This window comes from Felis catus, chromosome D2 (genome assembly GCF_018350175.1).
Source record: "Felis catus isolate Fca126 chromosome D2, F.catus_Fca126_mat1.0, whole genome shotgun sequence".
Classification (NCBI taxonomy): domain Eukaryota; kingdom Metazoa; phylum Chordata; class Mammalia; order Carnivora; family Felidae; genus Felis; species Felis catus.
The window spans coordinates 29798662-29824852 of NC_058378.1; the positions used below are offsets into that span (position 1 = coordinate 29798662).

Sequence of the window (26191 nt, forward strand, 5' to 3'; positions counted from 1 at the left end):
TCCCGCTCTCCAAACAGAGTTAGCCCTGCTTTGCACACTTAACTCATACAGACCCCTTACAAATGTCTACCTCCCCTACAATATCCCGATAGAAAAGTACATGACTAATACTTTCCCCATTAATCAAAATGATACTGTATATTCAATTTTGCATTTGTCTGATTTCCTTTGCAGTGGTACTTAATCGGCTTCCCAGGTGATTACAATTTGCAGCATAATAATTAGACAAAATGACATCTTGCTAACCTGACAGTATTTTGGACTTGCGACTAATTGCTTTATCTAAGTTCACATACTTATTAATTTACATTAGTTTATTTCAGATGTTACTAGGCCTTAGTATGCATTGAATATTCATTGTCCCACAGACTGAGTTAACCTCAGAATGGGAGATCTTTTATTTTACAAAATATATGTCCATTCTTCACTCCTCCGATTATGCAGACTTATTCTTTGCTCTTACATCGTTTCTGACAGTGGCCTGTTTTTTTGAATCCCTGGGTTTGGCACTTTCCAGAGATCTGCCTGTAGCTTATGTCTTGACCTATGATCTCACTGATTGAGTGGCTCTGTTTTGAAACTTGTCATCCATCCCTATGGACAGTGAGCACAAGAATCCCAAGCTTGTATTGAGAATAAAATATACAATATGGAACTTTGGCCAACATCATAGGATTATTTTTAAACTTACGATTTTAAAATAATTTTAGACTTATTCAAAAACTGCAAGAATACTGCAGAATTTCTGTATACTCTACAGTTTGCAAATGTAGTTTTCTACCAAATTAGCTTTGCTTTATTTTTCTCTCTCCCTCTCTCTCTTTATTCTCTATTTTTTCTTAATACTTTAAAAGTAATTTGTAAACATGATGCCCTTTTCCCCTAAATACATTGCTATGTTTTTCATAAAAATCAGGATGGTGCGTGGTGCCTGGCTGGCTCAGTTGGTAGAGCATGAGACTCTTGATCTCAGGGTTGTGAGTTTGAGCCCCATGAAGTCTTTAAAAAAAACAAACAAACCAGAATGTTGCCTTATATAACCACAATATAATTAAGAAAGTTTTACATAGCCACAGGACAATTATCAAAACTGATTTAATATTATTGTCTAATCTTTAGGTCTTATATCTAACTATCCTTTATGGAAAAAGACAACATATTTTTTCTTGGGTCTGAATTCAATCCAGGATCACTTATTTATATTTAGTTATTTACCACATCTTTTAACTTAAAAACTTTACAATGAAGTAACTTGTCATGAAATGTCCTAGTCACTTAAAGACCCAAAATGGATCAGAGATTCAAATGTCAGAGTTCAAGCTATGTAATCATTAGTCAAAACATAAAAACATAGTTGTAGGGGCACCGGGGTGGCTCAGTTGGTTAAGCATCCAACCTCAGCTCAGGTCATGATCTCACGGTTCCTGGGTTCAAGCCTTACATCAGGCTCTCTGCTGTCAGCATGGAGCCTGCTTCAGATCCTCTGTCTCCCCCTGCCCTCTCTCCCCTCTCCTTAGCACTCTCTCTTTCAAAAATAAACATTTAAAAAATTAACATCAACAATAACAACAAAAAACATAGCTGTAAATCTTTGAGCTTAGATTACACAATTTTTTTCTTAGATAAAACACCAAAAGCACAAGTGACAAGATAAATTGGACTTCATCAAAATTTAAAACTTTTGTGCTTCACACGACTCTATAAAGAAAGGTCAAAAAAACAATAAGAATAGAAGAAAATGTTTGCTAAGCTGATGTCTAATGAGCTTGTATAGAGACTATAAGAAAAGAACTCCTATATATCAATAATAAATGAACAATCCAAACTAAAATGAACAATGTATTTGAACAGACCTTTTTCAAAGAAGATACACAGGTGACCAATAAGCACATGAAAATATGCTCAGCATCATGACTCAGCAGAAAAATGCAAATCAAAGTCAAAATGAGATGCCACTTTACCCTAGAATGCCTATAATTTAAGGCCAAGCCGTAACAAGAGTTGTCGAGGATATAGAAACTGGATCCATTTGTGCATTTCTAGTGTAATTACAAAATAGATCTTGCACTTTGGAAAATAGTCTGATTATTCCTTTCTTTCTTTCTTTATGTTTATTTATTTAGTGGTGACTGGGTGGCTTGTATGACTCTTGATTTCCTTTCAGGTCATGATCTTACAGTTCATGAGATCAAGCCCTGCATTGGTCTCTGTGGTGACAAAGAGTAGCCTGCTTGGGTTTCTCTCTCTGCCTCTCCCGTGCCCCTCCCCACTCTCTCTCTCTCCCTCTCTCTCTCAACAAGGAAATAAATATTTAAAAAATAAATATATTTATTTTGACAGAGAGCACGCACCCCCCTGTGAGCTGTGGAGGGGCAGAGTGAGGGGGAGAGAGAATCCTAAGCAGGCTCCACACTGTCATTGCAGGGCTTGGTCTCATGAAAACATGTCAACAGAAAAACTTGTTAAATAAATGTTAATCATAACATCAATCATAACTGCAAAAGTGGAAACAGTCTAAATGGCATGTCCATGCAATGGAATACTTATTTGGCAGTAAAAAGGAATAGAGTACCGATAAGTACTACAAACATGAATGAACATAGGCTGAGGAAAAGAAGCCAGATACAAAAGGCCACGTGTTAGAGGATTCCATTTATATGATATGTCCCAAATGAGCAAAGTCCATAGAGGTAGAAAATAGATTTGGGACCGAAGCAGACAGAGGAAGGAGAAAAAAGTGGCATGACTTCTAAGGGGTTGGGGAGAGGGTGAACGCTGAGTCTACAGTAACCAATGAATTCTGTGCTTTAAAAGGATGGACTTCATGGTATTTAGATTCTTTTACATATATGACAAGTCAATCATATTTATGAAAACTATTTAAAACACTTTTCATTCGGTTTGTGGTGTGTTTTTAATTACACAAACATTTCCCACAGAAGTTTGTATGTACCATTTACCATCTAAAGTGACTGCCACGTGACCACAGATTCAACAGCTTATAAATTAATAAATCCTTCCACTTTCTAAATGATACAATTCTCAAGAAAAGTTTTAAAAGTGGGGATATTTATACTCACTTAAAATCTTCTTTTGAAATGAGAGTTTTCATCTTAATAGTGTAACTTGTATTTTTTGAAATTTTTGTAAAATGCAACCACATTGGGCTTTTGTGGTTTTTAACCATTCATTCAACAAATATTTGAGCTGAAATTCTATGATCAAGAGCCAAGTGTGCAGTAATAAATCAAAGAGACATGAAATAGTGGCTAATATTAATTAGATCCTAGCTCTGTGTTGCTATACATGGGTTAAGAAACTTGCTAAAGTATCCTGAAGTAGTAAATGACTGCCTTTACAAGTTTTTGCTGTTAATTTTTTTAAATTTTTATTTCTTTTTTGAGAGAGAGAGGGAGAGACAGAGTGCGAGCCACAGAGGGGCAGAGAGAGGGGAAGACGCAGAATCCAAAGCAGGTTCTTGGCTCCCAGCTGTCAGCACAGAGCCTGACATTGGGCTCAGGCTCAATCCCACAGACAGTGATGTCATGACCTGAGCCGAAGTCGGCCGCTTAACCGACTGAGCCACCCAGGTGCTCCAGCCTTTCCAGTTTCTTGTTTTAATTTAGGTTAAGGTAGACTTCTTAATTAACTGTAGCATATGTGCAGAAGACTACAGAAATCCTAAGGTCACAGGATTTTTCTAAAGTGAGCACCTTTGTGTAATTGGCATCTGATATTACTAGCACCTCAAAAGCACTCTTGTCCCCTCTTATCCCCGATTAAAAGTAGCCGCTGTCCTGTCTTCTAACAGTATGGGTTTCTCTTGCCTGTTTCCAACTTCATCTTAATGCAGTCTTACAATAATTATTCTTTTGTCTTATCTTCCTTTATGCACCATTAGAGTTGTAAGGTTAATTCATGTTTTCTGTAACTGTAAGTCATTCTCATTCTCATTGCTCAGTAGTGTTCTGTTACCATAAATGTTGAAAATTTATGGAGTTATATTCTTCTGGTGATTGACATTTGAGTTGTTTCCAATTTGGGATAATTATGAATATTGGTGAAATCTTTGGGAAATATAAGAATACATTTTTATTTGCTGTACATCTAGAAGTGGAATTGCTAAATTGCAGGGGTGGGGAGGGTGGGGTGTGCATATGTGCAGCTTTGGTTGATAGGAACACACAGTTTTCCAAAGTGGTTATCTCTTTATAGTCACATGACTAACATACAACTCTTCCAGTCGCTCCACATTCTTATCAATACTCGATATTTTCTTTTTCACTGTAGACATTCTAATGGGTGTTTAGTGCCTTTTTTTTAAGACCTCTTTCCACTTTTTTTATACTATGTTTAAAAAAACATAAAATTTACCATCTTACCCACTTAACCACAGCGTATAATTCTTTAGCATTAATACATATTCAGATGTTTGTGGCATAAATCTCCAGAACATTTTCATCTTCCAAATCTGAAACTTTATGCCCATTAAATAACTCCCGATTATCCCATTATCACAGCCACTGGTATCCACCATTCCCCTTTTATGTTTTATGAATTTGACTGCTTTAGGTACCTCCTATAACTGGAATCCTATAGATTTGCTTTTTTGTGACTGACTTATTTCACTTAACATTGTATCATTAAAGTTCATCCATGTTGTATGTAGGATGTAATAGGATTCGCTTCTTTTTTGAGTCTGGATATTATATAGATACGCCACGTTTTGTTTATCCATTCATCTGTCAGTGGACATTTGAATTGCTTCCACCACTTGGCTATTATGAATAGTGGTGCTATGAACACGCAAATAACTGTTTTAGGCCTTGCTTTCAGTTCTTTCGGATGTAAGCTCCAGAGTGGAATTGTTGGATCACATGGCAGTTCTATTTTTAGTTTTTTGAGGAACTTCCAGACTGTTTTCTATAGCAGTTTTCACTATTTTATCATCACACCAACATATGTGGTGCCTTAAAATTTTCTTACTTTGCTACATGACGAGTAATGTGGAGCATATTTTCATATGCTCATCATCTGTTTGATATTCTCTTGTGTCGAGCCTGTTCAAATCTTTGGCTGGTTTTCTATTGTGTTTTTATTACTCACTTGGAGAAATGTCCTTATATACTTTGGGTAAAAATACTTTATCAATTATGTGTATTATAAATATTTCTCCCACTGTATTGCTTGCCTGTATGCCTTCTTAATCTCTTGCTAGTTAATGTTTTTCATGAACAGACGTACTTAATTATAATATAATCCAAGTTCTTTTTTTTTTTTTTAAGATTTTATTTTTACATAATCTCTACGCCTAACATGGGGCTCAAATTTACAACCCTGAGATCAAGAGTTCCATGCTCTACTACCTGAGCCAGCCAAGCGCCTGTACAATCCACCTTCTTAATATTTTTCTTTATAGTTATTAAATGTGGTAATCTATTCTAAATTGGTTTTATCTGCTTCAAGGTCATGAAGATGTTTTCTTTCAAAAACGTGTTGTTTTAACTTTCATATTTATATCAACAATATAACTCAAGCTACTTATGTGCAGTAAGGGTCAAGATTCATAATCTGGTAAATCACTTTGCCTTCATTCATTTTCTTGGCCCTTTTTCATCTTCTGCATTTCCATTTGAATTTTGGCACAAGATTGTCGACTTCCACCCAAAGCAAAATAAACTCTGATAAGATTTTGCTTGGGATCCCATCACATCTGGAAATCCATTTGGGGAAAATTGGTGTCATTATAATAGTGTCTATTCCATGAACATGGTAGTTCTGCATTTATTGAGGTCACCTTTAATTTTTTTTAGTGTTTTATAGTTTTTATAGGCTTACACAGGTATAATACTTGTCTTCCTCCATTTAGACTGTTATGAGAAAATACCAGACTGAGTGGCTTCTATACAACAGAAATATATTTCTCCCAGTTCTGGAGTGTGGAAGTCTCAAATCAGGATGCCAGCATGGGTGGAGCGAGGGGAGGGATGGGGGGGGGTGGGGGGAGTCTCTTTGTGTTGTCATATGTATGAAGGTGTTAGGGAGTTCTGTGGTGTCTATTTATAAGAACACTAATCTCACTCGTGAGAGCTTCCCCCATGTGACTTAATTACCTCCCAAAGGCCCTACCTTGTAATACCACCACAACTGGGATTCAAGATTTAATATATGGATTTTTGGTGATCACAAATCTTCATACCATGGCAATATTTAAGCAGCATATTGAACCTAGATCTGAATTTAGAGACTCGTTATGCTTAATTTTCTGATGTTCACTGAATGACATTTGGAGAATCTGAGAAAAGCACAGATAACCATGAATAAATAGCGTTTTAGCATTTCCCATACAAAGACTAGATAAATGTAACTTTGTTCTTTGCTTGAAAACTTGAAAATTATCTGGTATAATTTTGTTTAATACATTATATATCATTTTGTATTTGAGATTATTTGAAAGCAAATGTATTCTTATTTGGCTGTAAAAGGACATATAAGTATAGAAAAAAATTTTAATATAAATAATTGTGTTTAGGGGGAAGGTCCTAAAGCCAACTCTACTCAAGGGATGCCTTGGTAGCAATGATTGTTAACCATCTGGAGTGACAGAAGAAAGTGATATTGGGTAACTAACATCTTAAGAAGTTTCATCTCAAGTTTATGTAATATTATTATAGCAACAGAAATGGGATAATAATTTTGCTGTTCGTTACTCCACTTTGGTCACAGGGGTGGGCACCTTTATCATTTACTGATTATGTGCTGATTAATGTGGTCAGTGTCTCTGCTGTGTAAATTTGTGATTTACGGAGGGAGTTTTAAACAGAATTGGTTGGTTTTATGTCTTGTCAACATTTTTATGTAATGTTTTGGTGTGCACTAGGACCACTGGGCTATATTTTAAATACTTCTGAGACCTTTATAGCACCCCATGGGTACGATACAGTGTAAGAAAAATCAATAATTATTCAAAGTTAATTGTTGTATTTTGCATTTACCGTGTCAACTGAACCACCTTAATCTTACAATATGGGTATGCTAGATCCTTGTGATAGCATGGAAAGGTCACAGGAATTTTAGGAGCATTGCTTTATATATTAATTATTCTGTCTAATAAAACCATTCACCCAAGTGCTGAAGTCCATTTTTAATATTGAGGGTCCCTGGTTATTTGCATCTGGCTAGATTTGTCCCGTTGTGGCATTTGTGTAAGAACAAAACAGTTAGGCTCTTTTCCAGGGAATCCTCTGTTGTCTATTTTGCAATACTGTATCGACAGCGAAAGAAACCACAGATTGCTTTCGTCTCCTTTCACAAGTAATAACCACATACCACAGAATCCTGTTCTGCCTGTTGTTTGTTAGCCAAGTAACCTGGGTTACTCTGAGTTGTGTGGAGGCAACTAGTCTAAAAACTAAATAGGCTTCAACCCTTTAAGAAATAGTCATGTTTAAAAAGACCTGAAATGCAATAATACAGAGCTTTAAAACCAATATCCATTGCACTCAAGTTTAGGTTTCTTGTTTTCTATAAACAAATGCACTCTGCTTTTCCAGGTTTTAAGAAGAGGCAGCGATGAAGAAAAAGTTCTCTGTTTGGTTCGGCAGCGCACAGGCCACCATTGTCCAACAGCTGTGATGGTGGTCCTCATCATGGTGTGGGACGGCATCCCTCTCCCCATGGCCGACAGACTGTATACAGAGCTCACTGAAAATCTGAAGTCCTACAACGGTCATCCCACAGACCGAAGATGCACGCTCAATGAAAAGTAATCAAATTTAGTTATTACTGCTTTCCTGTTCAGACCTCTATTATGTAATATTACATTGTTAGTTAACTACCAATGACGTGTATTACATGGGAGAACATAAATTTAGGTATTCTAAAACTGAAAATAATGAAGTGGGGTTTTTTTGTTTTTGTTTTTTCTTTAATAGAAATTTGGTTTCATAGTGAATTGAGACCCTTTTAGGATATTCTCCTTTACTCATTTATTTATTTTTAGTAATCTCTACACCCAACGTGGGGCTCAAGCTCACAATCAAGAGTCTCATGCTCCACCGATTGAGCCCGCCAGTCACCCCATCCTCTTTCTTGTATAATTAATCATACCTATTTTTCTTTTCTGTCTGCATTTTAAGTGGCATTAAAGAACATTTTTCTTTCTTGCAAGTTATATAGTAGTTCACCCATGGTTTCTTTCAGTTCTTGTTGAAATTGTAAATTTTAAAAACCTGAATTTGTGACGTATTTAAAATTTATGCCAGTTGGGGCACCTGGGTGGCTCAGTCTGTTAAGAGTCTGACTTCGGCTCAAGTCATGAACTCATGGTTCGTGGGTTCGGGCCCCACTTCAGGCTCTGCACTAACAGTGCAGAACCAGTTTGGGATTCTCTATGGCTCTCTCTCTCCCTCGCTCTCTGCCCTGCCCCCACTCACATGCACGTGCTCACTCTCTCAAAATATATAAATAAACTTGAAAATTTATGCTAGTCAATCATGGGAGGAGGAGATCTATTTCTATCATTTTTTCCATTTAAGCCAACTCCAGTTACTAGAGAGTATTTAAAGAAATGTCATTACGTGGGGCACCTGGGTGGCTCACTCAGTTGGGCGTCTGACTTCGGCTCAGGTCATGATCTCGTGGTGAGTTCGAGCCCCGCGTCGGGCTCTGTGCTGACGGCTCAGAGCCTGGAGCCTGTTTTGGAGTCTATGTCTCCCTCTCTCTCTCTGACCCTCCCCCGTTCATGCTCTGTCTCTCTGTGTCTCAAAAATAAATAACATTTAAAAAAAAAAGAAATGTCATTATACAAAATATAAACAAAAATATACGACATCCCCTCTGTAATAACTCCTGTACAATAATCAAAAACAGGAAGACTTGGGGCACCTGGGTGGCTCAGTTGGATAAGTGTCTGACTCTTCCTTTCAGCTCAGTTCATGATCTCGCTGGTTTGTAGATTCTAGCCCTGCGATGGACTGTGCGCTGACTGTGAAGGGTCTGCTTGGGATACTCTCTCCCTCTCTGACTTGAGCTCTTTTTCTCAAAAATAAAACATTAACTTTTTTTTTTTTTAATCTCATGCCTTGTCTTTCATTGTATTGATATTTTTGAAGTCCTATTTTTTTTTAAATTTTATTATTACTTATTTACTTATTTATTTTTTAATTTACATCCAAGTTACTTAGCATATAGTGCAACAATGATTTCAGGAGTAGATTCCTTAATGCCCCTCACCCATTTAGCCCATCTCCCCTCCAGCAAACCTCTATTTGTTCTCCATATTTAAGAGTCTCTTATGTTTTTGTCCCCTTCCCTGTTTTTATATTATTTTGCTCCCCTTCCCTTATGTTCATCTGTTTTGTATCTTAAAGTCCTCATGTGAGTGAAATCATATAATATTTGTCTTTCTCTGACTGACTAATTTCACTTAGCATAATACCCTCTAATTCCATCCATGTAGTTGCAAATGGCAAAATTTCATTCTTTTTGATTGCCAAGTGATACTCCTTTGTGTATATATACCATATCTTCTTTATCCATTCATCCATCAAAGGACATTTGGGCTCTTTCCATACTTGGCTATTGTTGATAGTGCTGCTGTAAACACTGGGGTGCATGTGTCTCTTCAAAACAGCACACCTATATCCTTTGGATAAATACCTATAGTAGTGCAATTGCTGGATTGTAGAGTAGTTCTATGTTTAAGTTTTTGAGGAACCTCCATCCTGTTTTCCAGAACGGCTGCACCAGTTTGCATTCCCACAGCAATGCAAAAGAGATCCTCTTTCTCCACATCCTCGCCAACATCTATTGTTGCCTGAGTTGTTAATGTTAGCCATTCTGACTGGGGTGAGGTGATATCTCATGGGGTTTTGATTTGTATTTTCCCCTGGTGATGAGTGATGTTGAGCATTTTTTCATGTCACTTGGTCATCTGGATGTCTTCTTGGAGAAGTGTCTATTAATGTCTTTTGCCCATTTCTTCACTGGATTATTTCTTTTTTGGTTGATTTTTGATAAGTTCTTCATAGATTTGGGATACTAACCCTTTATGTGATATGTTGTTTGCAAATATCTTCTCCCATTCTGTCGGTTGCCTTTTAGTTTTCCTGATTGTTTCCTTTGCTGTGCAGAAGCCTTTTATTTTGAGGAGGTCCCGATAGCACATTTTTGCTTTGGTCCTAATTTTATAGACAATTGCTCAGTTTGAGTTTGATTGCTGCTTGCTAATGTAATTCAATTGAGAAATTATTGGCAGGACTATCATATTTAGTCCATAAGATAAGGACCTACTTTCATTTCATTTGTCCTATTATCAGTGATATTGACTGTTTGCAAAAGCTCTTGTAGGTCTCATGAACTTCTACATTTCCTATGTTTTTAATTGTTTAAATAACTGTCAACTTTCAGTGAAACTACAATTTTCTTTCCTTTCCATGTGTCATTTCAATGACATAAATGTGTTATTTATTTTTCTATTTGGCAACGTTAATGTCCTTCTGTAATTTCAAATTTAATCCCATTTGCATACCCTTTTTCTTCCTTTTCAAGTTGTTGTAACATTTTGTCATTTTACAATATATCTTCCATCTTGGTAAGAAGATTTAGGGGTACTTAGACGATTCCTCCCCTTCGCAGTATCTTAAATGATACTTTTTGTATACTTTCTTATCATATTCAGTGTTACCTTACGTATTAGACATTTTCCTGATGTTTACAATTTTAAAATACTAATAATAGTTTCAAACTTTACATTTCTATATTCTTTTTATTGACTTTTTAAAATATGGGTTTTTGTTTGTATTTTTAATCATTACGTAAGAACTATGCACATACTATTCAAGTTTTGAGGATTATGCAATTAGAAACCAAAGAGTGCTTTTTACCTCCTTGGTTTCATATCTTTGTATGAATATTGTAATCATTGTCATCCTTACTATTGGGTCTGTTAGGACCTCAGAAATGCCCCCAATGTGATAAAACAACCAAATTACTTTCAGTTCAATTTTTTCATTTATAACCCTAATGAAGACTTTTTAATGGTTTTTTTTTTAATATTTTATTTATTTTTTGAGAGAGAGAATGTGAGTGGAGGAAGGGCAGAGAAGAGGGGACAGAGGATCTGAAGCAGGTACTGCACTGACAGACTGACAGCAGTGAGCCCGACATGGGGCTTGAACTCACAAACTGCAAGATAATAACCTTAGCCGAAATCAAGAGTCCAATGCTTAACCAACTGAGCCACCCAGGCGCCCTCATAAAGACCTTCATTAAAATTGAGAGTGATCTCACATGCAAAATATCTTATCCACTGTCAATCCTCAGAGAATTATATCAATGTCAGTTTATAGATGAAGGAGCTAAAGTCCAAAGAGCTAATGAGATACTCTAATTTTCACATCTGATAGGGAACAGATCCTGGATTAAAATCTAGATTCTTTATTTCCTCTCCTTGGACATATCCATATGTATATTTCTGTATAGTTTATTGCTATTTATTTGGATTTCCAATCGTGAGCAAACATTTTAGTTAAAAGTTGGCCTATATTCAAGGGCATTTAGCTTTGGGTTGTCAACACTACTTAAGGTAAAATCAGTAATAAAATAGATGTGTTAAAATCAATTCATTAGTCATCTATACTTCTAAAATTATAGGAATCTGAAATGTTCTTTCTGAGGTATTGGCCCGCTTTATCAGTTCATTCCCTTGCAATTATCATCTTACAGTCGTACCTGTACATGTCAAGGAATTGATCCAGAGACTTGTGGAGCTTCCTTCTCTTTTGGTTGTTCCTGGAGTATGTATTTCAATGGATGTAAATTTGGTAGAAGCCCAAGCCCTAGAAGATTTAGAATTGATCCAAGCTCTCCCTTACACGTAAGTGCCCTTTTTTACTTTTAAATTTCACAATGAGTTTATAAGTACATTCCTTAATATGTTTTTTAAATAGTAAAACAATTAAATATTTTAGAAGTAGTGGAAAAAACAGTAAGAATATATATATGTAAATAGTTTAAAATTCTCAATAAATTAGGTAAAGTCTTCATCTCTGAGCCCAAATTACCACTGTCCCTGGCTCCCTCCTCCTTCTCCCCAAACCCCAGAGACAATAATTGTTCAAAGAACCTAGAATTTTATACCCAGCCAAAGTAGGAAAAATAAATAAAACCATTTGCCAACATTTCAAAGACTCAGAAAGTTTACTACCCACAGAACTACTATGAAAGAATTACTAAAGGACGTAATCCAGAAAGAAGATATATGAAACCGGAACCAATCTGTCCGGGACACGAGGCCATGGTGAGCAAAGAAATTAGTCAACCTTACTGTTAAGTTTAAATAAGTTGAGTACTTACATTTTTTTAAATTAAAATAACAACCGATAAGTATAATTCCATACTCTTACCAGCTCAAGGGTGGGTAGGCACTGGGAGGGGGTGGGGCACCTACAGGAACTAAATGTGGTGATGTTTTATGCTTTGTTTGGAGTGGAGATGATTTAGATACCAATTAACTCTAAGATCAGTGTTTTTCAAACTTTGAGCTGTGACCAAGAATAAAAAACATTTTATATTATAAACTGCTATACAATAGATATATGCAAGTAAATAATTAAAACTTTCAGTAAATAATACTTCATCTTATATGTTAGAGAAGATATTAAAATATTAAAAACTTAATATCTAATTTAATTATAGCGAAGGATCACTGGTATTCACTACAATACTTTTTATAAAATTTCATTGTTCTTTGTTAGATGTGACTTACTAAATTGACTTCATAGCCCTCTACTGAGTCATGACCCACAGCTTGGAAAACACTGCTCTAGAATTTGTCAGAAAAACATATATTTAAGAAAGCATATGTTTAAAATTTTTTTAGATGAATTTAAATAGAATTTTTGCATTTTAAAGTAGTGTGGGGAAAAAATCTTTCTAAGGAAGACAACCTATACATAAATCAGCAAAAGGATTTTTAAAAGTCATTAGAATACAAGATAAATAGGAAACACAAAATACAACAGCAGGAATGATTCTCAATTATAGCCATAATAAGGTGAATATATCATCTTTCCAAGAACCTCAGAATTAATAATGATCCCTTTAAAGAGGTAAGTGGAATTATTTAGCATTTTTTAGAGTTCCTGTCTGTTGCAATAAAACATGTAAATGATTTTAGTGAGAGAACTATCATTTGCAGATAAAATACCTTAGAAGAAATCTAATAAGTATGTTAGGGGCACCTGGCTGGCTCAGTCTCAAGAGTGTGCAACTCTAGATCTTAGGGTCATGAGTTGAAGCCCCATTGGGTATAGAGCTTACATTTAAAAATCGAAGAAGTGTATTAGACCTCTAGGGAGAAAATGATAAAATTTACTAAAGGCTATACCTGATCATGGAAAGGTGCTATGTTCAAACATAAGAACAGTTGATAATGTGATGTCCATTCTCCCTTAAAATTAATCACTTTTCTTTACAAATATCTTATGATGAAACTGCCTGTGTATAAATACATCAGAGTATTGACATGAGTGTTACATTTTTATTCTACAACATAATAATATTATATGAATCATGATCTTTTTCTATGGTCTTTATAAGTAATGAGTAATATCTATATAGTGCTTATAATACAGGAAGAAGCATTTCTCATTCCAGGAACTGACAGAAGGCCAGTATGAAGCTCAGCAGGCAAGAGAGAGTAAGGTGAATGCAGTGGCCTTATATGTCAAACATTTTGGAAGATCATTGAAGGGTTTTAATGAGAATAGTGGTACAATTACCCTTGTCTTTCAAAGGGATCTCTTTAGCTGCTCTTTGAATAATGTATTAAAATTGTTGAAGAGTGTGTTTAGCAAGTTGAGCTAGCTTTAAGAATAAATAGTCCAAGTGCGCCTGGGTGGCTCAGTCAGTTAAGCTTCCAACTTTGGGCTGAGGTCATGGTCTTGCGGTTTGTGAGTTCAATCCCTACATCAGGCTCTGTGCTGACAGCTCAGAGCCTGGAGTTGGCTTCGGATTCTGTGTCTCCCTCTCTTTCTGCCCCTCTCCCTTTCACACTCTGTCTCTCTCTCTCTCAGAAATAAATAAACATTTAAAAAAAAGAGAAAAAGAATAGTCCAGAGAAGGGATAATAGTAACTTGGAATTGGTTGTGACAGAGGACATAGTGGATAGTGGTAGTCTGGAAAGGTTTTCATAATCAGATGGTAGTGCTATTTCTTGACATAAGGTTTCAAAAAGGCAGATTATGAATGAATTCAGTTTGGAACCACTGGGTGAGAGATTTCTATGGTAAATCCAAGTGGGGATGTCAGGTCAATAATAACAATCTGAAGCTCAAGTGTGATTTCTTGTCCAGATAGTAATTATAACCACAGATGTGGATATGACAGTCCTAGAGATCAGGTTTAGGATGAAAAGAGAAGAGGAATATAGGCTTGAGCCCTGACATGTTAGGACCTGATATGAAGAAACCTCTATATCTGACAAACACATTTGTTCTAATGAAACAGAGTGTCAAGATCCTTACATTATGAATAATGAGACTTACATTTGTAATGGTCACCTATATAAGCTTTATTTAATTTCTGTGGGCCTAATTTATTTCAACATTTCCACACAATAAATATTTCCTGATGACCATATACTCAGTCTAACTTCTGATACTCTTTGTGAATTCATTATCTACCAGTAGTAAAACACAATTACTCCACTTAATATTTCAGGTGTTACAAAACATAATCAAAATATTTTCAATAGGTACTTAAATCACAATTGTGAAGTTTTCTTCAAATAAATGAAATAATTAATGGGTGAGTATAGTCAGGAAGTTTTTTAAAGGAGGGTCCTGACTTTCCTGACGATATTTATTAAGCTATATTAAGTTTCACATACGTAAGAAAACAGATGAAAGGAACATGCCAAATAGATAAATTTCTTTTTCAGTGAAAGAATCAACCTAAATCAGTAGAAAACAAAAAAGGTTATTACCACTAGTGCTTTTCAGTTGTTCAAATTGGGGTTTGTTAAAGGCACCCAAGAATTAACTTCCTGGGGCAGGTGGTTGGCTCAGTCGTGTACGTGTCTGACTCTTGATTGCAGCTCAGGTCTTCATCTCAGGGTCGTGAGTTCAAAACCCACATTGGGCTCCATGCTGGTTGTGGAGCCTACTTTAAAAAAAGAAAAGAAAAAGAATTAACTTCCTATGTCTATACTGTGTGTGGCTTTGGCTTTTATAATCTGATACGTATCCGCATGAAGGTCTTTCTGTGTTCTTGGCATCCATCAAATCTGAAATGAAGCAGAAGCCTTGAGCCTCCTTAATTCTTCCTTTCATCCTTGCTCTCAGTTTCCCTTCCATAGTCTTCCTTGGATGTGATTGATCATTTATCAAGTCTTTGATTTGATTTAGAATACAATCCTCTCTGAAAAATTATCACAGTGCTCTTTCAACTATTGTTTCCAAATTCTCCTTTTGTGTTGGATACCTCATACTGTCATCAGTGACATTTTTAATGGAGACTCTTGTTAAAGACTGTCCTCCTTTGAAAAGTCTTCCATGTTTCTTCCATCAGTAGCAATCCAGATTCTTGATATGGTGTCAAGGCTCCTTACAGTCCTACTTGATTTAAGTGCCCAGTACTGCTAAATAAATATAAAATACGGTTCTTGTATTTATATTTAGCAACGTGAGCAGTTTTACACCTTATCTCTAACACCATTTACATTTCTAACTCACTTACAACATAGTTAAACCATAACAATGACTAAGGCTTTCAATTTTATAAAAAAACAACCCATTTTATTTTCTGTGGTATCTCTTTTATTAGGGTAAGTATGAATTGTGCATCAACCACACATCAGCAATGATTTATGACTCTTTTTCACACACCTAAAACTTGTATGTCATTATGAAACAACTTTTATGGACTGTCTTTTCCTATAGGAAAAAAACCTTGAAGATAATTTACAGAGTTTGGCTACACGATTAGCTCCAATTTATAAGCAGTATGCTCCAGTTGCTTACCAAAACCAGGTATGTTTGGGGACCAGATGCAGTACTCTTGAACATGGTTATCTTTATAGAACAACTCAAAAATTATCTAGCCTGGGGGTGCCTAGCTGGCTCAGATGGCAGAACATGTGGCTCTTGATCTCAGGGTTGTGAGTTCAAGCCCCACATTGGGTGTAGAGATTACTGTAAAGAAAAACTTTTTTCTATTTTTTTAATTAAAAAAAATGTATATTTATCTGTCTTTAAAAACTTCCTGTTATGGCAGTTGAATTAAATTAAAATTCCAGAGTGACAGAATTCTGGTTATTTCTAGAAATATAATTTATAAAAGCAGAAATGCATGATTGATTCTACACAAGAAAATTCATCAGTCCAGTAAACTGAATATATTAATAGAACAAATGACAAAAACCACATAATCTCTCTGTATAAAGACATTTGACAAAAGCTGACACTTTCATGATTAAAACAGTCATCAAAATAGAAATAGAAGTGAATTGGCTCAACCTGATACAGGACATCTATAACAACCCACAGCTAATATCATAATCATGATAAAAGACTAAAACATTTTTTGCTTTATATGTGGAACAAGACAAGAATATCTACTCTCAGGGTGCCTGAGTTGCTTAGTCAGTTGATCCTCTGATTCTTAACTTCGGCTCAGGTCATGACCTCATGGTTTTTGTGATTGAGCCCTGAGGTGGGCTGACAGTGTGGAGCCTGCTTGGAATTTTGTCTCTGCCCCCCACCCTCTGCAAAATAAAGAAATAAACTTAAAAAAAAAAAAGAATATCTACTCTCACCATTTCTATTAAACACTTTGCTGAAGGTTCTATTAAGGACAACTGAAAGAAATTCAAAATTTTAAAATTTTGTGCTTCAAAGGACATCATCCACAAATTAAAGGAGGAGCACCTGGGTGGCTAAGCTAGTTGAATGTCTGACTCTTGATATTGGCTTAGGTCACGATCTCCCAGTTTGTGGTTCGAGCCCCATGTTGGGCTCTGTGCTACAGGCATGGAGCTTGCTTGGGATTCTCTCTCTCCCTTTCTCTCTCTGCCTCTCTCCCAATCATTCTCTCTCTCTCTCTCCCCCTCTCTCTCTCCTTTTCTCTCTCTCTCCCTCTCTCTCAAATAAATTTAAAAAAAATAAAAGAAAAGAAATGAGGGTTGAGGGAAGCAGGGAGTTGATCAGAGGGTACAAACTTCCAGCTAGCTATAAGATAAATACAATCTGGGCATCTATTGCACAGCATTGAGGCCATAATTTAATTAACAATACTATATTATATACTTACAAGTTTTTAAGAGATCTTCAATTATCACTACACACACAAAATAAACCTCATAGTGTTAAGGGATTGAGATGTTACCTAACCTTCCTGTGGCAATCCTTTTGCAATACACACATGTGTGCAGTCATCACAAGGTGGAAAATATGTGTAAATATCTTTTAAAAGTTTGTTTATTTTTGACAGAGTCTGCGAGACTGGGGGAGGTGCAGAGAGAGGATCCAAAGTGTGCTCTGCACTGACAGCAGAGAGCCCAATGCAGGGCTCAAACTCAGGAACCGAGAGAGAGAGAGTTGGGGAGGGGCAGAGAGAGAGAGAGGGAGACACAGAATCCAAAGCAAGCTCCAGGCTCCAAGCTGTCAGCACAGAGCCCTACGCGGGGCTTGAACCCACAAACCGCGAGATCATGCCCTGAGCCAAAGTTAGATGCTTAACTGACTGAGCCACCCAGGCACCATAGAATTTCATTCCATTTTAAGGCTCAATAGCATTTCATTGTGTGTATTTACCCAGGCACCCCAATATCTTTTTATCTTAAACATAACCAGAGACCTATGGTCTATATTTCTTAAATCTTTATTTGTATTGTCATGAATAACATCCTTTCTGTTAAATTCAACTTTTCATTTTAAAAAGAGTTATAGGGACACATGGGTGGTTCAGTCGCTTAAGCGTCTGACTCTTGATCTCAGGGTCTTAGGTTGGAGCCCTGCCTGAAGCCTACTTTAAAAAATTAATAATAATAACAATAAAATAAAATAGTTATAAATTCATTTTTTATACTGGTTTATGAATACATGTATATGTATAGACCTTGAGGACTCTTCCCACATAATTAATGCACTATGTTCGTCTCTCTTCCTAATGGAATAAATTAGGCTTGCTCTGCTTGTTTATTCACCAGCAGCAGGTATTTTTATGATCCTACCATCAGTCACAGCCAGGGATTTGCATTTTACTTTGTGTACTATCAGACTCTTCCTCCTGAATGTTTCTGAGCTACACATCCACTACTTTAACGCACTATGGTCATAAATATCTGAAATTGCAATGTGTCATTAGTTTAAGAGCCTGGTCAGGAAGTGACTTTTATTCTTTACTGAAGGTGATTCTTCCTGTCTCTCACAACTGTGTGTCATACATTTCTTTTTTAGGTAGAATATGAACATGTTGCCCGAGAATGTCGGCTTGGCAGCAAAGAGGGTCGTCCTTTCTCTGGGGTCACTGCTTGCCTAGACTTCTGTGCCCATCCCCACAGGGACATTCACAACATGAATAATGGAAGCACTGTGGTATGTACATAGATGGCTTTTGATTCTAAAAGCTCCATCTCTGTGTGGTTAGGCTGAATATGATTACTGTTAAAAATTTTATTTTAGGGGCCCCAGGCTGACTCCGTCAGAGGAGCACATGACTCTTGTTCTCAATATCATGGGTTCCAGCCCCACGTTGGGTGCAGAGATGAATTAAATTTTAAAAATCATATTTTATGTTCTGTCTCACATAGTATATACATCAATAGCATTTACGTTATTGTCCAACTCCTTCCACAAAGTTACAGAACTGGCCTTAAATATTTTTTGAAGGTCTTGAATCTTATATTTAATTGTGGTGTGTTTGCTAGCAGGTAGGAGGACTCTTGTATGCTCTCAAACTGATAGGTAGGAAGTTAAGCAATTTATCAGTTCTCTTTTTTTGCCTTCTGGGTACCAAAGGGTTTTTGTGATGGAATTATCCCGAATGTATCATTTTCTTGTTCATGTTTGTTCTTAATACCAGTATGTATGTATAAAGTTCCATTAATATTCCAGAATTATCAGAAATATTTGCATTTCAGTGCTCATACTTATGTTTACAGCCATGAAAAGAATTGTACGCCCATAGCGTGAAGTCAATTAAGAAATACTTAAATTAGGTAAAAGACCCTGAGAAAAATCACACAGTTGTTTTTTTTAAATGAAATGGATTTGGTTCAAGTCATTATCTCCTCACCTAGTAAAACAAGAGATTAATATGGAGTGATTTCCTCTGTTTTTGCATGACACCAGTCTGGTTGGCCCCATAGAAGAAAGGCATAGCTACAGTCCCTTACACTGTGACTAGAAGGACACAATCTAATCCGTCAAAAGGCAGCCTTCCCTCCTTGTTTAGCCAGTGAAGTCTATGACTGATAGAATTAAGGAGCCAAAAAAAAATTTTTTTTTTGCATTATCATTCCTCTCCACTGTCATTGACTATAGTCTTTGAGACAAATGTTATTTTCAAAGTTGAAATAGTAGAAATCTGTCCAGGTGAATCGTGGCCACAGTGTGGTTCATTGTCACTGCTTGGCTAGTGCTTGGCTAGTCACTTTACTTGAATTGCTTCATGACACAATATCCATGATCAGGGTGAATTAGGTTCAGTCAAACTGGATTTTGGTTCCTCTTCTTGTGCTTCTCTTGTGTATCATTCAGTGTGGCCTCTTCTCCTCTGCTGTCATTGCTCATGCAATGAGGCTTGTACCTAGAACTTGCCCTGACTCCAAAGTTCTGCATTTCTGAAACCCTGGAATCTTGACCTTCAGCTACCAACTCACTTGCCTCCCTGTCTGCTGCCTCAGTCTTTCTAATTATGCTCCTTGTATCTTGTCTCCTCGGTCCCTTCTTAGTGTCCCTGTGAACAAATAAACCGCTTAAACATTTATTGATGCAAGAGTCTAATTTTTTTTTAAGAGTCTAATTTTTAATATGATTACTTTAAATTATTCACAAATTACACCCAAGAGACTTTAGTATTTCAAGTCTTGCCGGTAAACGTGACTATAGATACTGAGAAAATAAAACTAAGTTTATCTTTCTTTACCATCTGTATTCATCAAGTTCTGTCAACCTTACAATCCGGAAATTTTTCATAAGTAATCCCCCTCTACCCAATGAATGTGTCATTATTTAAATAGTTAAGAAATATGGTAATATATAGGCTAAAATAATATCTTAATAGTTAATATTTAGTATGAAAGCTGTGGACAGTCCAGTAAACATTCCTTAACTTGGACAATGGAGTAAGATGAAATATAACAAAAAGACCTAGTATTTAAAATATTACAGGAGTGCCTGGCTGACTCAGCCAGTAGAGCATGCAACTGTTGATCTCTTTGTCATGAGTTCAAGCCCATATCGGGGATAGAGTTTACTTGTGTGGTTTTGTTTTGTTTTGTTTTCAGTTTTATGTATTCACTTTGAGAGGGAGAGAGTGCAAATGGGCAAGGGGCAGAGAAAGAGAGAAAGAGAGAATCCCAAGCAGGCTCTGCACTGTCAGGGCAAAGCCCCATGTGGGGCTTGAACCCATGAACCATGTGATTGTGACCTGAGCCAAAGTCGGATGCTTAACCAACAGAGCCACCCAGGCACCCCAACAGAGTTTACTTTTTAAAAATATTATACTCTCAAAAATAAAGAAATAAACATTTAAAAAATTTTTAAACAAGCACCTCAGTGGCTCAGTTTAGTGTCTGACTCTTGGTTTTCGCTCAGGTCATGAGCTCACGATCCATGGGTTCAAGCCCCACCTCAGGCTCTGTGCTGATGGCGCAGAGCCTACCTACGATACGGTCTCTCTGCCCCTCCCCTGCTCTCTCTCTCTGTCTCTTTCTCTCTCTCAAAAATAAATAAACATTATAAATACTATAAAATACATAAACGTGCATAATATGTACTTATAAGACCAACTCAAAAGTATGCTGGTCTGCTTACAGATAATTGATAAATTACTAGAATTGAAGAATGTTGAGTGGCTTGATGTATATTAGTTGTGCAAAATTAATATACCAGCAGGAACCAATGGAACATAGAATGGGAACATAGATCCCTCTCACAGTGGCAACAATTAGAAGGTAGAAACAACTCTGAATGTGCAGGACCTATTTCATGTTTTCTTTCTGTCAGGTTTGTACTTTAACACGAGAGGATAATCGCTCCTTGGGGGTTATTCCTCAAGATGAGCAGCTGCATGTGCTACCGCTCTACAAACTCTCAGACACAGATGAGTTTGGCTCTAGTGAAGGAATGGAAGCCAAGATCAAATCTGGGGCCATCGAGGTGCTCACGCCCCGCCGTAAAAAAAGAACACGTTTCACTCAGCCTGTTCCTCGTTCTGGGAAGAAAAGGGCAGCAATGATGACAGAAGTTCTTGCACATAAGATAAGAGCTGTGGAGAAGAAATTCATTCCTCGAATCAAGCGGAAGAATAACTCGACCACAAACAATAGCAAGGCTTCATCGCTGTCGCTTTTAGGTGAGGCCTATGGATGCTGCTGAGTCTCTGTGCACAACTCCCACTAGCCAAAGTGTTGGGACTTTCCCTTGCACCCCACTTCCCCTGTCCTTTATCCTTGCTGCTCTCTTAGGAATGAGGCATTATGAAAACAAAACACAGCAAAAAACAACTTTAGATCAGATGTTAATTCAATTAGGTAATTATTCTTAAATCTCACTTGTTTCTAATACATGTTGCTTTAGAGTTCAAAATAAGACACTGAATCCATACATGTACACAATTTCTACATACTTTCCAAAACTAAAAGTCAACAAAAAAGTGACCCATCAGTATTTCTTGGTATTTTTTCTATTTATGCTTTAAGAAAACAAACAGAAACCTGTTTTTCTTGTTTGGTCCCATCTACTTTGAAGCCCTACTCCTTCTTGGAACATGGGAAATGACATCACTTCCTTGAAGTCTTCCTTGGTCACATTTAGCATCAAATACAAGTAATCCAGTCAACAAATATTACTGAGTACCACTTTGTGCTGTTCTGGGTGTTGGAAAGTGAGCAGTGAAAGAGGAGAGAGAGCTCTGTGAGAGAATTCTATTTGGATATGGTTGTCAGAAAGCTATTTGTTGAGAATGGAGCATTTGAGTAAAGTCCTTAGGCCAATAAGAACCCTCAGTGTTTTTATTGGGAGACATAGCATTCTACGCAGAGGACATGGCAAATGTAAAGATCAGAGGACAAGAGGTTACCTTGAGTACTTTATGCAAGCAAAGAGGCCAGTGTGGCTGAAGCAGAGCATGAAATGGGGAGAGGAGTAAGAAATAGATTGGAGAGGGAAGAGGGGTGTTGGAGCGTTTCATCTCGGGCTTTGTTGACTGCTGTAAAGATATCAGCATTTAGTGAGTGAAAGGAAGGCTACTGGAGATTTCAGAATAGAGAGGGGCTGGGGCACCTGGCTCGCTCATTTGGTGGAGCATTTTACTATTGATCTTGGGGTTGTAAGTTCAAGCCCACGTTGGGTGTGAGGTTACTTAAAAGTAAAGTCTTAAAAAAAAAACATAGAGATGGTGTATGATGTGACTCAAACTTAACATTCTGCTTACTGGGTTGAACTAGAAACCAGTAGACAGAAGAGTAGGGTAATGGTAAAGAAGAGGCTACATCCTAACAGCTCAAGAAAAAGGTGATGGAGCTTGAACCAGACTGGCTAATGAGGACATGAGAGATGCCTGGTTCTGGATCTGTTTTCAAGGTAGAGTCAACAGGATTTCTGAAAAATCTGGATTGTGGACAAAAAAAAAGTCTCACTGTTTACCCTGGTGTTATTGGTCTGGAGTGACTGGAAAGATGGGGAAATCACCAAGAATCATGAGAAATGGGAAAGAACAAATTTGGAAACATACAGAGGGAGATCAGAAGCTCACTTCTGGACCCGTCAAGTTTAAGACACCTGTCAGATAACCGTTAGGTAAACAGTTGAATAAGAGTGTAGTTCAAAGAAAAGATTTTGGCTGGAGGTATAACTTAGGAAGTCAGCTGCATAGAGATAGAATTTCAAAGCCTGAGAGTAAATGAAATCACAGAGAACTAAAGGAGGTAGAAGGAGAAGTCCTGGGAATTCCCAATTTGTACAGGCTTCAGAGATGAACGCAGTCTTGGAAGGTCTGGTGAGGTATTAATGGAACTCTAAGAGTATATGCAGTGTTTCAAGGAGGGAGTGATCAACCATGTCAAGTGAGATGAAAACTGAAGTTTCACTCTGAGTTTTACAGGCGGTGGGAGGTCCTGCTTGAGCATTATTGAAGTAGATTGCTGGCAAAATGGGAGAGAAATGGAGAGATTCTTGTGCTTGGTTATAAAGGGAATCAGTTGAATGCAGTGAAGTTTTAAAGGTGGAGAGGTTTTTTTCTTAAATGGAAAAATGTTTTAAAGGTATAGAGTGAGTGAATTATTTAATGAATCTCACTTCCCTCAATAATAAATTGCAGAACTCACATCATATTATCTTATCAATTACTTCATCAGTATGTCATTAAACAATAAGTAATTTTTATAACCGCAATACCTAAAACAAACAAATCAAATATTGTTTTCATACCAATCAATGTTCAAATTGCTCCGTTTGGGGTGCCTTTGTGACTCGGTAGGAGAACCACCTGACTCTTGATCTCAGGGTTGTGAGTTCAAGCCCCACATAGGTATGGCATGGTGCCTACTTCAAAACAAAACCAAAAAAATGCTCCATTTTTCTCCTAAATGATTTTTCTTTTGTTTTTCATTTTGTTTCGTTTAAAAAAATTTTTTTTAATGTTTTTATTTATTTTTGAGACAGAGAGAGGCAGAGCATGAGCAGGGGAGGGGCAGAGAGAGAGGGAGACACAGAATCCGAAGCAGGCCCCAGGCTCTGAGCTGTCAGCACAGAGCCTGACGCGGGGCTCGAACTCACAGACTGTGAGATCGTGACCTGAGCCGAAGCTGGATGCTTAACCGACTGAGACACCCAGGCGCCCCTCATTTTGTTTTGTTTAAATTATTATCCAAACAAGGTCACACATTATAGTTATTTGATATGTCTCCTAAACCTTTTTTATTTAAGCTTGCTTTTCCAATTTTTCTTTTCTCTTTTTTTCATATAGCCCAAACCATTGTCCTGTGGAGACAAATTTAGCTTCCACTTTAAAAACACTATTTAAAGACCACTGTCCAATTTGAACACTCTTGTTTCTTCACATCAGGAAATATATAGTATCCGGTGATACCTCTTTTTTATGATGTTAAGACTGATCCATGGTCCAGGTGTTGTCAATGGGAATCACTGATCATAACATTCCCTATGAACTTTTTATCCAATCATTTTAGAAACACTTAATATCATATTCTATATATATATATATATATATATTTTTTTTTTTTTATTTTTTTTTTTAGTATTTGTTTATTGTTGAGAGACAGAGAGAGACAGAGCACGAGCAGGAGAGGAGCAGAGAGAGAGGGAACACAGAATCCGAATCAGGCTCCAGGCTCTGAGCTGTCAGCACAGAGCCTGACGCAGGGTTCAAACCCATAAACCATGTGATCATGACCTGAGCCAAAGTCGGGCACTTAAGCGACTGAGCCACCCAGGTGCCCTCATATTCTATATTCTTTATTACATGAGCAGCAACAAAGTCCACCATTCTTCCATTTGGTGGTTGATCTTCTTTTACAAAGAAATATTGCCCTTACCAATAACTTGTTAATGCTGAGATATGGTTCATGTAGGGAAATTAGAATAAATGCTTGGCTATTTGCCTTTATTCACCGGTTTTTGGAATACAAGTTAGTTCCTAAGCAATTTCCAGTGTGTTCAGTTTTTTTTAATTTAGTATCTTTTGGATCTCAAAATTTTTAATTTTTATTATTTTATTACTAGTATTTTTATTATTTATAGTTCATATTTCAGTGCATATTAAATAGGGTTTTTATTCCTAACTAAATATGAAAAATGCTTTAAAAATCTTCAAATTGATTGGGGCGCCTGGGTGGCGCAGTCGGTTAAGCGTCCGACTTCAGGCAGGTCACGATCTCGCAGTCCGTGAGTTCGAGCCCCGCGTCAGGCTCTGGGCTGATGGCTCGGAGCCTGGAGCCTGTTTCTGATTCTGTGTCTCCCTCTCTCTCTGCCCCTCCCCCGTTCATGCTCTCTCTCTGTCCCAAAAATAAATAAAAACGTTGAAAAAAAATTAAAAAAAAAATCTTCAAATTGAAACCAAAAAATCCTCAAATTGTTCCATCTTTGATCAGCAGAAACCCATCATGCTGGCTTCTGAATTTTTTTGTCATGACCTCGATTGCCTTTGATAGTTTCCTTAGCTTCCAACACGATGTTCCAGGCTTGTTTTATATAACACTGCCCCATATATAAATTCAGCCATCTCTCCAAGGAGCCCGAGGGAACAAAATACACCATGAATTTGTATTCAACTTTACTCAACTATAGAATTACGGGGTATTCCTCAACTTGTTTGATTTTTTTCATATTTACAACAAGAGTTTGCCTATTTATTTTTTGTAAGATGAGAGAAATGACAGAGCAGGCATTTATACAAGGCTAAGAAAAATTTAATAGAGAGATAGTGAAGAGGCAAGATGGGGAGAATTAGGATAAGTTTGTTTGAATATAGCTCCATTTTACAGACACTTATTTTGGATTTATTTTAAGATTCACATACCTGATTCCATACTGTCTGTAAACAGCATTTCTACCAACTTTATCTTTGTGTCATTCCCCAGTAGCATCTTTACATGCTATGGTTTTTTTTAAATTTTTTTTTAACGTTTATTTATTTTTGAGACAGAGAGAGACAGAGCACGAATGGGGGAGGGTCAGAGAGAGGGAGACACAGAATCTGAAACAGGCTCCAGGCTCTGAGCTGTCAGCACAGAGCCCGACGCGGGGCTCAAACTCACGGACCGCGAGATCATGACCTGAGCCGAAGTCGGCCGCTTAACCAACCAAGCCACCCAGGCGCCCCTACTGCTATGTTTTTAATACTATATACCTTGATGGGGTGCTTGGGTGGCTCAGTTGGTTAAGTGGCCAATTCTTGATTTCAGCTAAGTCATGGTCTTGTGCACACATGCGCTCTCTGTCT

The 26191-nt window shown here is 37.1% G+C and overlaps 1 protein-coding gene across 5 annotated transcripts in view; it reads left to right on the forward strand.

Annotated features, from left to right (window-relative positions):
- TET1 (tet methylcytosine dioxygenase 1) overlaps positions 1-26191 on the forward strand; it is a 137117-nt gene that overhangs the window by 100293 nt on the left and 10633 nt on the right. For 4 of the 5 annotated variants that reach the window (XM_023240497.2, XM_023240498.2, XM_045040061.1 and 1 more), the window contains 6 exons: positions 7554-7765; positions 11728-11878; positions 12215-12301; positions 15946-16035; positions 18463-18600; positions 21235-21583. In XM_023240497.2, coding sequence (XP_023096265.2) covers positions 7554-7765; positions 11728-11878; positions 12215-12301; positions 15946-16035; positions 18463-18600; positions 21235-21583 — 1027 coding nt within the window. The remainder of the gene's footprint in view (positions 1-7553; positions 7766-11727; positions 11879-12214; positions 12302-15945; positions 16036-18462; positions 18601-21234; positions 21584-26191) is intronic. The other variant, XM_045040062.1, reaches the window with a different exon arrangement.